This window comes from Bubalus bubalis, chromosome 4 (genome assembly GCF_019923935.1).
Source record: "Bubalus bubalis isolate 160015118507 breed Murrah chromosome 4, NDDB_SH_1, whole genome shotgun sequence".
NCBI lineage: Eukaryota > Metazoa > Chordata > Mammalia > Artiodactyla > Bovidae > Bubalus > Bubalus bubalis.
Window position 1 is genome coordinate 54,119,820 of NC_059160.1, and position 13,699 is coordinate 54,133,518.

The 13,699-nt window shown below is 37.6% G+C and overlaps 1 protein-coding gene across 3 annotated transcripts in view; it reads right to left on the reverse strand.

The window, feature by feature from the left end:
* The window catches only part of LOC102391658 (PARP1 binding protein), a 67,865-nt gene that overhangs the window by 26,970 nt on the left and 27,196 nt on the right, over positions 1-13,699 (reverse strand). For all 3 annotated transcript variants that reach the window (XM_006058806.4, XM_006058805.4, XM_044941429.2), the window contains one exon: positions 13,162-13,316. In XM_006058806.4, the coding sequence (XP_006058868.1) occupies positions 13,162-13,316 (155 nt within the window). The remainder of the gene's footprint in view (positions 1-13,161; positions 13,317-13,699) is intronic.

Consider the following 13,699-nt stretch of genomic DNA (forward strand, 5'->3'; position numbering starts at 1 on the left):
TTCTATAAATGTACAATATTTAGTCCAATAAATATAATGCAGGTGTGCACTGAAAAGTTGTGTAATAAAATGGAAACATAGAATTTTAAACATTTGAACAACAGGGAACTAACTAATTTATGTAACCTGAAACCCCTAATTTAAGATGTTTTTCAGGTGAAACTATAGAGTGCATTTTATGGTGGCACCTACTGGCAAAGTATAGAAATGCAGCCATACTATAGCTCAGAAGGCCTGATCAACAGCTGGCAGTGGGGAGGCAAGCGTGATCTTGATTCCTTCCCTGTCTGTCTATCGTCCACCTTTCCTTGAACTCAAAGATTACTGTGATTCCCTACCACTACCATCCTATTATAAGACAAGCTACAAGGGTTAAACATATTTTTCTCTCTGAGTTTTAAGGTTGAGAGACAGAGGCCAGGGTAAGATACAAGCAGGGGGTGGAGAGCATAGAATGTGTACATCACACTGACACTTTTGAAGTTCAATCCTGTACCTAATATTGAATCATTGAAGGGTTTTAATTAAGTGGGTAACATCTGTTGTTTTAAAAACCCTGGCAGCAGTGAGGATGACAGGATGGAGCAACTCAAGACTGGAGGCAGAATGAACAACTCAGAGATAAGTAAGCAAAAAAATCCAGGCAAAAAAGGATGAAAGACTGAAAATAGACTTTCGATGAAAAAGGGGAATACGATAGGAGCAATAGGAATAGAGATAAAAAAAGAGTATCAAAAATGCTAAGTAAGAAGAACTGATGGATCTTCGCAACTGAAGGGGTAGTAAAGGGGAAAAAAGTAGTTTAAGATTTGTTCCAAATTCTGTTTGGATGGCTAGAGGGAAAGAGGCTTCATCAAGCTGGGTGCTTTAGGAGGATAAGCAGACTCGCCAGGACAAAGATTTAGTTTGGGAGGTGCTAAGTCTGAGGTCCCTTTGAGGTAACAACATACAGGAAGTTAAAAGATGTATTTTTGAAGCTAGGAAAAGAGTTTGAATTTCACTGAAATATGGATTAGAATTTGAATATATAAGTCAGAGAGGCAGATGGAAAACAAGAGAATGACACCTCAGAAGTTAATGGGAAAAGAGTTCTATGAAAGAAAATGATCAAATTTGAGGACTCAAAAGAGACCAGAAACTATGACAGCTAGAAGATCATAAAAGATTTTTGGTAGAATAGCTTCAGTAGAGTGGAAAAGTGAATGAGTGTGAGTCAATTAAACACAGATAAATAAATATTGAGTGCCTACTCTATGCCAGAAACCGTGCTAGGGCTAGGGAATATTGGTGAAGAAAACCAATAAAGCCCTCAGAGTTTACAGCCTCAAGAGAAACATATTTCAAACTATTAGCACTTGGGAGGGAAAATAATTGGGAATTGGAATAAAAGACAGTATTTTTTCAAGAATTTGAGCTATAAAAGAAAGGAACTGACAAAAACAGAGAAGATGACTTGTTTTTTCTTATAATGTTTATAGACTGGGGCTAAAGGACTAGTTGGGGAAGGAAATGGCAACCCACTTCAGTATTCTTGCCTGAGAAATCTCATGGATAGATAGCCTGGCGGACTGCAATCCATGGGGCCACAAGAGTCAGACACGACCAAGTGACTAAACAACAACAGAAGGGCTGGCAGAAGCTGAAATTACGAAAAAAAATGAATAATCAATGAAACTCTGTCCCAACAGGTTACCTACATTAATTATACTCACTATAGGAAATTCCTCTCTTCTCCCCATCTGAACTTCATGTCACCCCCATTCTCCATGTATGTTTAACTCTTTCAAGTTCATCCTTCAAGATTAAGCTCAATTGTAACACCCACTCAGGTAAGCTCTCCTGACAATCTTATCCCTGGCTCCCACAAACTAGGTCAATTGTCCTTTCCTCTGTATATCCTTCTATTATTATATAAACAGAATTTATGTCTTTGGTTTGTAATAACTTTACTATTTAAAATCATGAAATGAATATATACTTAACACATAAAAAAATCACATTATAGAAGAAAATAAGGACTACTCAATAAACTCTTTAGACACCTGCTTCTTCAGTATCTTCTCTAGAATATAGAATATTAATAATTACTCGTTATGACCAAATAATCCTAAAGGAAATCAGTCCTGAATATTCATTGAAAGGACTGATGCTGAAGCTCAAACTCCCAATACTTTGGCTACCTGATACGAAGAACTGACTCCTTGAAAAAGATCCTGATGCTGGGAAAGATTGAAGGCAGGAGGAGAAGGGGACAACAGAGGATGAGATGGTTTGATGGCATCACCAACTCGATGGACATGAGTTTGAGCAAGCTCCAGGAGTTGGTGATGGACAGGGAATCCTGGCATGCTGCAATCCATGGGGTTGCAAAGAGTCAGACACAACTGAGCAACTGAACTGAACTGATGACCAGATAGGATATTCAAAATAATTGGCTGTTAAACTGAAGAACTGAAGGCTATTCTCTTATCCAAGGTGCCTCTAAAACATACTTCTACCCTGGGTACAAAAGTGTATGTACAAATGTACTTTTACCCTGTTAACTTATGCCAACCAGAAATTCCTCCAAAAAAGAATGTAATTACAACAAATGGATTCAATATATGCACTTATATCTGCTCTCTTCTAAAGTACCATTAAAGCAACAAAAAAAGGCAAAGATTTTAAATCCATAAAGAAAAAGAGTGTGAGAGAGGAGACAATAGTCGAGAGCAGAGACATGTTATGAAACTACAGAAAGACGAAGAGCAGATGGAAAAGTATAACTGACTACCCAGAACAGAGAAAGCTACAAGCCAAATAACCGCTCAGAGAGACACCAAGAAGTAGTAATCTCAGAAACTGAAGGCAATACTGAAGGCTATGGTGAAGGTGTCATTGCAAATAAGAAAGCTGATTAACAGTATATACAAGGAACACTTAGATCCCTAAATCTCCTGTCTTATTCTGAGCAGTCAGGACTAGTGAATTTCTCTCACTTCAGAATGGAAAGCAGGATCATGCTGAAGAAACTAAGCCAGGGAGGCTCCAGACCTAGAGGCACCAACAACTGAAAACAGAGAGACTGAGTAAAAGTCTGCATGTTCAACTGGGCGACTCAGAATCAAGTTACCCTACTTCAAATCCCAGAATATTGCTAGCCAGATGGACTATATTTAAAAGGAGACTAAAGGATGCCATTGTGGAAATTTGGGGATAAGTTCCAAAGGAAAGACCTGTAGTTATTTACATTTGGAGAATCCCCAATAAAAAAGCCAACTGGTGTGACTATGCTGTTCTAATCAGGCCTCATTCTTAAATATGAAACAACAGTCTAGAATCATACCACATTTTAGGAGCACCTTTAACTTGAAAGAGGGCAAAAGAAACAAAAACACTCAACTTAGGTAAAACAAAGACTATCCAGGAAGCAGATAAAAATAATCTTAAAGAGATAAATAAAACATAAGACCACATACAATCACATGTGAGAATAATGATATTTATCTCCCATTTACCCTTTCTCAGGAAACTACTTGAGCAAAATAAAAGGTTTAACCAATAAAAAAATAAAGTCATGAAATCCAGGAAACAAGGCAGAGGCAAAGAAAATTCACAAGGTGATAAAGCTTCACGGGTGACACTCTGAAACAGGCCTGGCAAGCAAAAGTACATAGACTGAATGAAGAAGACAGATGACTTTCCAGAAAAAAAAGTCTGCAAGGGCAAAAACCAGAACTGATAGATGACCTAATAAAAAGAAGAAACTGTATAGTTTCATCAGCAAACTTGATAAAGAATTAATGATAAAAAAAGAATTAATGATAAATGTATAAAAAGCAAAGCAGAAGAAAAAAGTAGATAATCATTGACTTTAGAAAAAACAAAAACGTACACAAGATAGGAAGTATAATAATAGTATATAATATAGTTTAGCTGCAGGCAATATACGGAGCTATAACAAGTATGCATATGTGTCTATGTGTGTGGAAGGAGGGGGAGAGGAAAAGAGGAGTGTTGAGAGGTTAGTGAGTAGGTGGCAAATCCTCATCTCCCATGGTAGGAAGTTAACAGGTAATGTCTAAACTTGAAATTCAAATATAGCTGCATAGACTGACAAGGGTTTAATACACAAAATATACAAACAGCTCATAGAACTCACTATCAAAACCCAAATAATCCAATCAAAAAATGGGCAGAAGACTTGAATAGACATGTTTCCAAATAAAACATAGAGATGGCTAACAGACACATGAAAAGATGTTCAATATTGCTATTAGAGAAATGCAAATCAAAACCACAATAAGGTATCACCTCACACCTGTAAGAATGGTCATCATCAAAAGTCTATAAATAACAAGTGCTGGAGAGGATATGGAGAAAAGGGAATCCTCAAACACTGTTAGAGGGAATATAAACAGGTGCAGCCACTATAGAAGACAGTATGAAGGTGCCTTAAAAAATTAAAAATAGAACTACCATTATGATCCAGCAATTCTACTCCTGGGTAGAACCGAAAAATCTGGAAAAATTGAAAATACTAATTTGAAAAGATATAAGTACCCTAATATTCACAGCAGCTCTATTAACACAGCCAAGACATAGAAGCAACCTTAGTGTCTAAAAACAGGTAATTGGATTAAGAAAATGTGGTATATATTCATAATGGAATATTACTCAGCCATAAAAAAGAATGAAATCTTGCTATTAGCAGTAATGTGGATGGACCTAGAGAATATTATGCTTGGTAAAGTCAGAGATACTAAATGATAGCCTTCACATGTAGAATCTACAAATGAATGTATATACAAAACAGAAGGAGATTCACAGACACAAAAAACAAACTTACGGTTACCACAGTGAGTAGGGAATAAATTAGGAATATAGGATTAATAGATACTACTATACATAAAATAGATCAGCAAGAAGTATTTACTGTATAGCACAGGGAATATACACAATATCTTATAATAACCTATAATGGCATATAAACTGCAAAAATACTGAATGCTTTATACTGGAACTAACATTACATTGTAAATCAACTATTGCAGGAGACCCTGGTTTGATTCTTGGGTCAGGAAGATCCGCTGAAGGGACAGGCTACCCACTCCAGTATTCTTGGGCTTCCCTGGTGGCTCAGCTGGTAAAGAATCAGCCTGTATTGAGGGAGACCTGGGTTTGATCCCTGGGTTGGGAAGATCCCCTGGAGAAGGGAACGGCTACCCACTCCAGTATTCTGGCCTGGAGAATTCCATGGACTATATAGTCCATGGGGTTGCAAAGAGTCAGACATGACTGAGTGACTTTCACTTTAGTTACTTCAGCTTTAGCTATGTAGAGACGTGGATAGACATAAGAGTCCGTCACACAAAGTGAAGTATGTCAGGAAGAGGAAAACAAATGTCATATATTAACACACATATTTGGAATCCAGAAAAATGGTACTGCTAAGTCACTTCAGTCATGTCCGACTCTGTGTGACCCCAGAGATGGCAGCCCACCAGGCTCCCCTGTCCCTGGGATTCTCCAGGCAAGAACACTGGAGTGGGTTGCCATTTCCTTCTCCAAAATGCTACATACGAACCTATTTCCAGGGCAGGGATAGAGACACACATGTAGAGAAAAGACATGTGGATGCAGGGGGGATGGGAATAATAGGATGAATTGGGTGATCAGGATTGACATACACACACTATCATGTGTAAAATAAGTAGGCAGTAGGAACCCACTACAGAGAAGCCAATGGCACCCCATTCCAGTACTCTTGCCTGGAAACTCCCATGGACGGAGGAGCCTGGTAGGCTGCAATCCATGGGGTCGCTAAGAGTCAGACATGACTAAGCGACTTCACTTTCACTTTTTACTCTCACACATTGGAGAAGGAAATGGCAACCCACTGCAGTGTTCTTGCCTGGAGAATCCCAGGAATGGGGAAGCCTGGTGGGCTGCCATCTGTGGGGTCGCCCAGAGTTGGACACAACTGAAGCGACCTAGCAGCAGCAGCAGAAACCCACCATAGAATACAGGAAGCTCAGTTCAGTGGTCTGTGATGACCTAGATGGTTGAGATGAGGGTGGGAGGGAGGTCAAAGAGGGAGAAGATATATGTATACATATAGCTGATTCACTGTATTGTATAGCAGAAACTAACAAAAAGATGTACAGCAATTATATTCCAACAAAAAAAGTATAAAATTTCATAAAAACTGTATAAAAATTCCATTTAAATGAGGTAAATATAGAAACAAACACAAAAAATATTAAAAGTCGATTCCTCTGAGGACTTTATTACTGTAAGTCTGTAGTACCATTTGATTTTAACAAAATATACCTATTTTGTTTTACTAAAAATAAAATATTCTTTAAAATTGGGGGGAGGAGCTAAGATGGTGGACGAGTAGGACAGGGAGAACACTTTCTCCCCCACATATTCATCAAAAGAACATTTAAACGCCGAGTAAATTCCACAAAACAACTTCTGAATGCCGGCAGAGGACATCAGGCACCCAGAAAAGCAACCCATGTCTTTGAAAGGAGATGTTTTATCAATGGTGCTGTATAGAAGGAGAAGTTTTGAAACTACTGTAAAAATAAAACCGATAACTGGAAGCAGGAGGCTTAAGTCCAAACCTTAACTCCAGGGAACTCCTGACTCCAGGGAACTTTAATTGACAGAAGCTCATCAAGCACCTCCATACCTACACTGAAACCAAGCACCAAACAAGGGCCAACAAGTTCCAGGGCAAGACATACCAAGCAAATTCTCCAGCAACAAAGGAACACAGCCTTGAGCTTCAAGATACAGGCTGCCCAAAGTCACCCCAAAACCACAGACATCTCATAACTCATTACTGGACACTTCATTGCACTCCAGAGAGAAGAAATACAGCTCCACCCACCAGAACACCGACACAAGCTTCCCTAACCAAGAAACCTTGACAACCCACCTGTACAAACCCACACACAGTGAGGAAACGCCACAATAAAGAGAACTGCACAAACTGCAAGAATACAGAAAGGACACCCCAAACTCGGCAATTTAAACAAGATGAAGACACAGAGGAATACCCAGCAGGTAAAGGAACAGGATAAATGCCCACCAAACCAAACAAAAGAGGAAGAGATAGGGAATCTACCTGATAAAGAATTCCAAATAATGATAGTGAAATTGATCCAAAATCTTGAAATCAAAATGGAATCACAGATTAATAGCCTGGAGACAAGGATTGAGAAGATGCAAGAAAGGTTTAACAAGGACCTACAAGAAATAAAAAAGAGTCAATATATAATGAATAATGCAATAAATGAAATCAAAAACACTCTGGAGGCAACAAATAGTAGAATAACAGAGGCAGAAGATAGGATTAGTGAATGAGAAGATAGAATGGTAGAAATAAATGAATCAGAGAGGAAAAAAGAAAAATGAATTAAAAGAAATGAGGACAATCTCAGAGACCTCCAGGACAATATTAAACGCTACAACATTCGAATCATAGGGGTCCCAGAAGAAGAAGACAAAAAGAAAGACCATGAGAAAATACTTGAAGAGATAATAGTTGAAAACTTCCCTAAAATGGGGAAGGAAATAATCACCCAAGTCCAAGAAACCCAGAGTCCCAAACAGGATAAACCCAAGGCGAAACACCCCAAGACACATATTAATCAAATTAACAAAGATCAAACACAAAGAACAAATATTAAAAGCAGCAAGGGAAAAACAACAAATAACACACAAGGGAATTCCCATAAGGATAACAGCTGATCTTTCAATAGAAACTCTCCAAGCCAGGAGGGAATGGCAAGACATACTTAAAGCGATGAAAGAAAATAACCTACAGCCCAGATTATTGTACCTAGCAAGGATCTCATTCAAGTATGAAGGAGAAATCAAAAGCTTTACAGACAAGCAAAAGCTAAGAGAATTCAGCACCACCAAACCAGTTCTCCAACAAATACTAAAGGATATTCTCTAGACAGGAAACACAAAAACGGTGTATAAATTCAAACCCAAAACAATAAAGTAAATGGCAATGGGATCATACTTATCAATAATTACCTTAAACATAAATGGGTTGAATGCCCCAACCAAAAGACAAAGACTGGCTGAATGGATACAAAAACAAGACCCCTACATATGCTGTCTACAAGATACCCACCTCAAAACAGGGGACACATACAGACTGAAAGTGAAGGGCTGGAAAAAGATTTTCCATGCAAATAGGGACCAAAAGAAAGCAGGAGTAGCAATACTCATATCAGACAAAATAGACTTTAAAACAAAGGCTGTGAAAAGAGACAAAGACGGTCACTACATAATGATCAAAGGATCAATCAAGAAGAAGATATACCAATTATGCACCCAACATGGGAGCACCGCAATATGTAAGGCAAATGCTAACAAGTATCAAAGGAGAAATTAACAATAACACAATAATAGTGGGAGACTTTAATACCCCACTCACACCTATGGATAGATCAACTAAACATAAAATTACAAGGAAACACAAACTTTAAACGATACAATAGACCAGTTAGACCTAATTGATATCTATAGGACATTTCATCCCAAAACAATGAATTTCACCTTTTTCTCAAGCGCACATGGAACCTTCTCCAGGATAGATCACATCCTGGGCCATAAATCTAGCCTTGGTAAATTCAAAAAAATTGAAATCATTCCAAGCATCTTTTCTGACCACAATGCAGTAAGATTAGATCTCAATAACAGGAGAAAAACTATTAAAAATTCCAAAATATGGAGGCTGAACAGCATGCTGCTGAATAACCAACATATCACAGAAGAAATCAAAAAAGAAATCAAAATTTGCATAGAAACGAATGAAAATGAAAACACAACAACCCAAACCTGTGGGACACTGTAAAAGCAGTCCTAAGGGGAAAGTTCATAGCAATACAGGCATACCTCAAGAAACAAGAAAAAAGTCAAATAAATAACCTAACTCTACACCTAAAGCAACTAGAAAAGGAAGAAATGAAGAACCCCAGGGTTAGTAGAAAGAAAGAAACCTTAAAACTTAGAGCAGAAATAAATGCAAAAGAAACAAAAGAGACCATAGCAAAAATCAACAAAGCCAAAAGCTGGTTCTTTGAAAGGATAAATAAAATTGACAAACCATTAGCCAGACTCATCAAGAAACAAAGGGAGAAAAATCAAATCAATAAAAGTAGAAATGAAAATGGAGAGATCACAACAGACAACACAGAAATACAAAGGATCATAAGAAACTACTATCAGCAAGTATATGCCAATAAAATGGACAACGTGGAAGAAATGGACAAATTCTTAGAAAAGTACAACTTTCCAAAACTGAACCAGGAAGAAATAGAAAATCTTAACAGACCCATCACAAGCACGGAAATTGAAACTGTAATCAAAAATCTTCCAGCAAACAAAAGCCCAGGACCAGACGGCTTCACAGCTGAATTCTACCAAAAATTTAGAGAAGAGCTAACACCTATCCTACTCAAACTCTTCCAGAAAATTGCAGAGGAAGGTAAACTTCCAAACACATTCTATGAGGCCACCATCACCCTAATGCCAAAACCTGACAAAGATGCCACAAAAAAAGAAAACTACAGGCCAATATCACTGATGAACATAGATGCAGAAATCCTTAACAAAATTCTAACAATCAGAATCCAACAACACATTAAAAAGATCATACACCATGACCAAGTGGGCTTTATCCCAGGGATGCAAGGATTCTTCAATATCCACAAATCAATGTAATACATCACATTAACAAATTGAAAAATAAAAACCATATGATTATCTCAATAGATGCAGAGAAAACCTTTGACAAAATTCAACATCCATTTATGATAAAAACTCTCCAGAAAGCAGGAATAGAAGGAACATACCTCAACATAATAAAAGCTATATATGACAAACCCACAGCAAACATTATCCTCAATGGTGAAAAACTGAAAGCATTAGGAAAGTCAGGAACAAGACAAGGGTGCCCACTTTCACCTTTACTATTCAACATAGTTTTGGAAGTTTTGGCCACAGCAATCAGAGCAGAAAAAGAAATAAAAGGAATCCAAATTGGAAAAGAAGAAGTAAAACTCTCACTGTTTGCAGATGACATGATCCTCTACATAGAAAACCCTAAAGACTCCACCAGAAAATTACTAGAACTAATCAATGATTATAGTAAAGTTGCAGGATATAAAATCAACACACAGAAATCCCTTGCATTCCTATACACTAATAATGAGAAAACAGAAAGAGAAATTACGGAAACAATTCCATTCACCATTGCAATGAAAAGAATTAAATACTTAGGAGTATATCTACCTAAAGAAACTAAAGACCTATATATAGAAAACTATAAAACACTGGTGAAAGAAATGAAAGAGGACACTAACAGATGGAGAAATATACCATGTTCATGGATTGGAAGAATCAATATAGTGAAAATGAGTATACTACCCAAAGCAATCTATAGATTCAATGCAATCCCTATCAAGCTACCAACAGTATTCTTCACAGAGCTAGAACAAATAATTTCACAATTTGTATAGAAATACAAAAAACCTCGAATAGCCAAAGCTATCTTGAGAAAGAAAAATGGAACTGGAGGAATCAACCTGCCTGACTTCAGGCTCTACTACAAAGCCACAGTCATCAAGACAGTATGGTACTGGCACAAAGACAGAAATATAGATCAATGGAACAAAATAGAAAGCCCAGAGATAAATCCACGCACATATGGACACCTTATCTTTGACAAAGGAGGCAAGAATATACAATGGATTAAAGACAATCTCTTTAACAAGTGGTGCTGGGAAAACTGGTCAACCACTTGTAAAAGAATGAAACTAGACCACTTTCTAACACCATACACAGAAATAAACTCAAAATGGATTAAAGATCTAAATGTAAGACCAGAAACTATAAAATTCCTAGAGGAGAACACAGGCAAAACACTCTCCGACATATATCACAGCAGGATCCTCTATGACCCACCTCCCAGAATACTGGAAATAAAAGCAAAAATAAACAAATGGGACCTAATTAAACTTAAAAGCTTCTGCACAACAAAGGAAACTATAAGCAAGGTGAAAAGACAGCCTTCAGAATGGGAGAGAATAATAGCAAATGAAGCAACTGATAAACAACTAATCTCAAAAATATACAAGCAACTCCTACAGCTCAATTCCAGAAAAATAAATGACCCAATCAAAAAATGGGCCAAAGAACTAAATAGACATTTCTCCAAAGAAGACATACAGGTGGCTAACAAACACATGAAAAGATGCTCCACATCACTCATTATCAGAGAAATGCAAATCAAAACCACTATGAGGTACCATTTCATGCCAGTCAGAATGGCTGCGATCCAAAAGTCTACAAGTAATAAATGCTGGAGAGGATATGGAGAAAAGGGAACCCTCTTACACTGTTGGTGGGAATGCAAACTAGTACAGCCACTATGGAGAACAGTGTGGAGATTCCTTAAAAAACTGGAAATAGAACTGCCTTATGATCCAGCAATCCCACTGCTGGGCATACACACTGAGGAAACCAGAAGGGAAAGAGACACGTGCACCCCAATGTTCATTGCAGCACTGTTTATAATAGCCAGGACATGGAAGCAACCTAGATGTCCATCAGCAGATGAATGGATAAGAAAGCTGTGGTACATATACACAATGGAGTATTACTCAGCCATTAAAAAGAATACATTTGAATCAGTTCTAATGAGGTGGATGAAACTGGAGCCTATTATTCAGAGTGAAGTAAGCCAGAAAGAAAAACACCAATACAGTATACTAACGCATATATATGGAATTTAGAAAGATAGTAACAATAACCCTGTATACGAGACAGCAAAAGAGACACTGATGTATAGAACAGTCTTTTGGACTCTGTGGGAGAGAGAGAGGGTGAGATGATTTGGGAGAATGGCATTGAAATATGTATAATATCATATATGAAACGAGTCGCCAGTCCAGGTTCGAGGCACGATACTGGATGCTTGGGACTGGTGCACTGGGACGACCCAGAGGGATGGTATGGGGAGGGAGGAGGGAGGAGGGTTCAGGATGGGGAACACGTGTATGCCTGTGGCGGATTCATTTCGATATATGGCAGAACCAATACAATATTGTAAAGTTTAAAAATAAAATAAAATTTTTAAAAAAATTAAAAAAAAAAGAAAAAGAAAATTAATTATCTCCTGTCTGAGAAGAAATGGCCAGTCAATATATTATTTGGATGTGCAGAAGATGTCACTGATATTGACTATAAGTCATATTCAAATCCTCTTCCAAATTCACTTCACTATAATAGATATCCATATAAGAAAATAGGGATTTCCCTGGTGGCTCAGCGGCAAAGAATCCACCTGCCAATTCAGGAGATACGGGAGACGTGGGTCTGATCCCTGGGTCAGGAAGACTCCTTGGAGGAGGAAATGGCAACCCCCTCCAGTATTCTTGCTGGGAAAACCCCATGGACCGAGGAGCCTGGCTATAGTCCATAGGGTGACAAAGAGTCCGACACAACTGATGTCTGAGCACAAGCATAAGACGATAGAAGGAAACAATTCAGAACAAAATCCTGAGAATAATTCTTCCTGGAATCTTAAAATGGAAAGAAGTTTCACAGAATAAGAAACGGTGATTAAGAGAATGGGTTCCAGGGTCAGAACTGAATTCAGGTCCCAACTGTGCTACTTAACAACAATGTGACTAAATTCAGTTTCTTCCTCTCTAAATTGAGTATTTATCTAGAATTTAGGTGGAATAGCCATGTGATTATAATTTATTAATCTAGATTTTAAAAACTGAAGTACAGTTGATTTATATGTATTCATTTCTGATGTATAGTAAAGGGATTCAGTTACACATATACATATTCTTTTTCATATTCTTTTCCAACAGTTTATCACAGGATATATAGTTCCCTGTACTAAACAATAGGACCTTGTGGTTTACCTGTTTTGTATATAGTATCCAATAGTTTGTATCTGCTAATCCCAAACTCCTAATTTATCCCTCCTTCCTAAATTCTGCCATCCTCCTTATCTGGACATTTTGTTTCTCATTCCTAGTTTGGTTTGATGTTTGATCATCTCAATAGCTCCTATTTTTCTATCCACTTGATTCTGTGAAGCTTTAAAGACAGACTAATAACACATATTTGTCATACCTTGGATTTGAGACTTCTCCAAGAATTTCATCTAATTTGTCAATGAAATTAATAAAATTAGACAATCCTTTTATATGTGCCCTTAAAGGATCACATGGTGATGGTGCATATCCTTTCCCTCCAAGCTCTATGGTTCTAATAAACGATGTGGCCACCTATGAATTAAAACAGATGGTTATGTTTAATGATTTAGTAAAACTACATCTTATTTTATGAACCTAGGCACATTTACATATTTCTATGTATATAGGTAAGGTGACTCATTTTTTTATGATTCATGCTACATTTTCATTCAGAAGCAAATAAAAAAAAAAAACAGGTGTCATGCAGAAGCTGTGCCAGCCAGAGTGATGGCAACATACAGACAGAAACTGAGACTGAAGAGTCGAGTTAGGGACAAATTAAGGGCATAAGAATATGTTCCCAAGAGTGTATCACTGTTGAGAATTCCCTGTGGTTCAGTGGTAGGACTCCACACTTCCACTGCAGAAGGGACAGGTTCAGTCCCTGGTCTGGGAGTTTTACAGTGCAGCAGCAG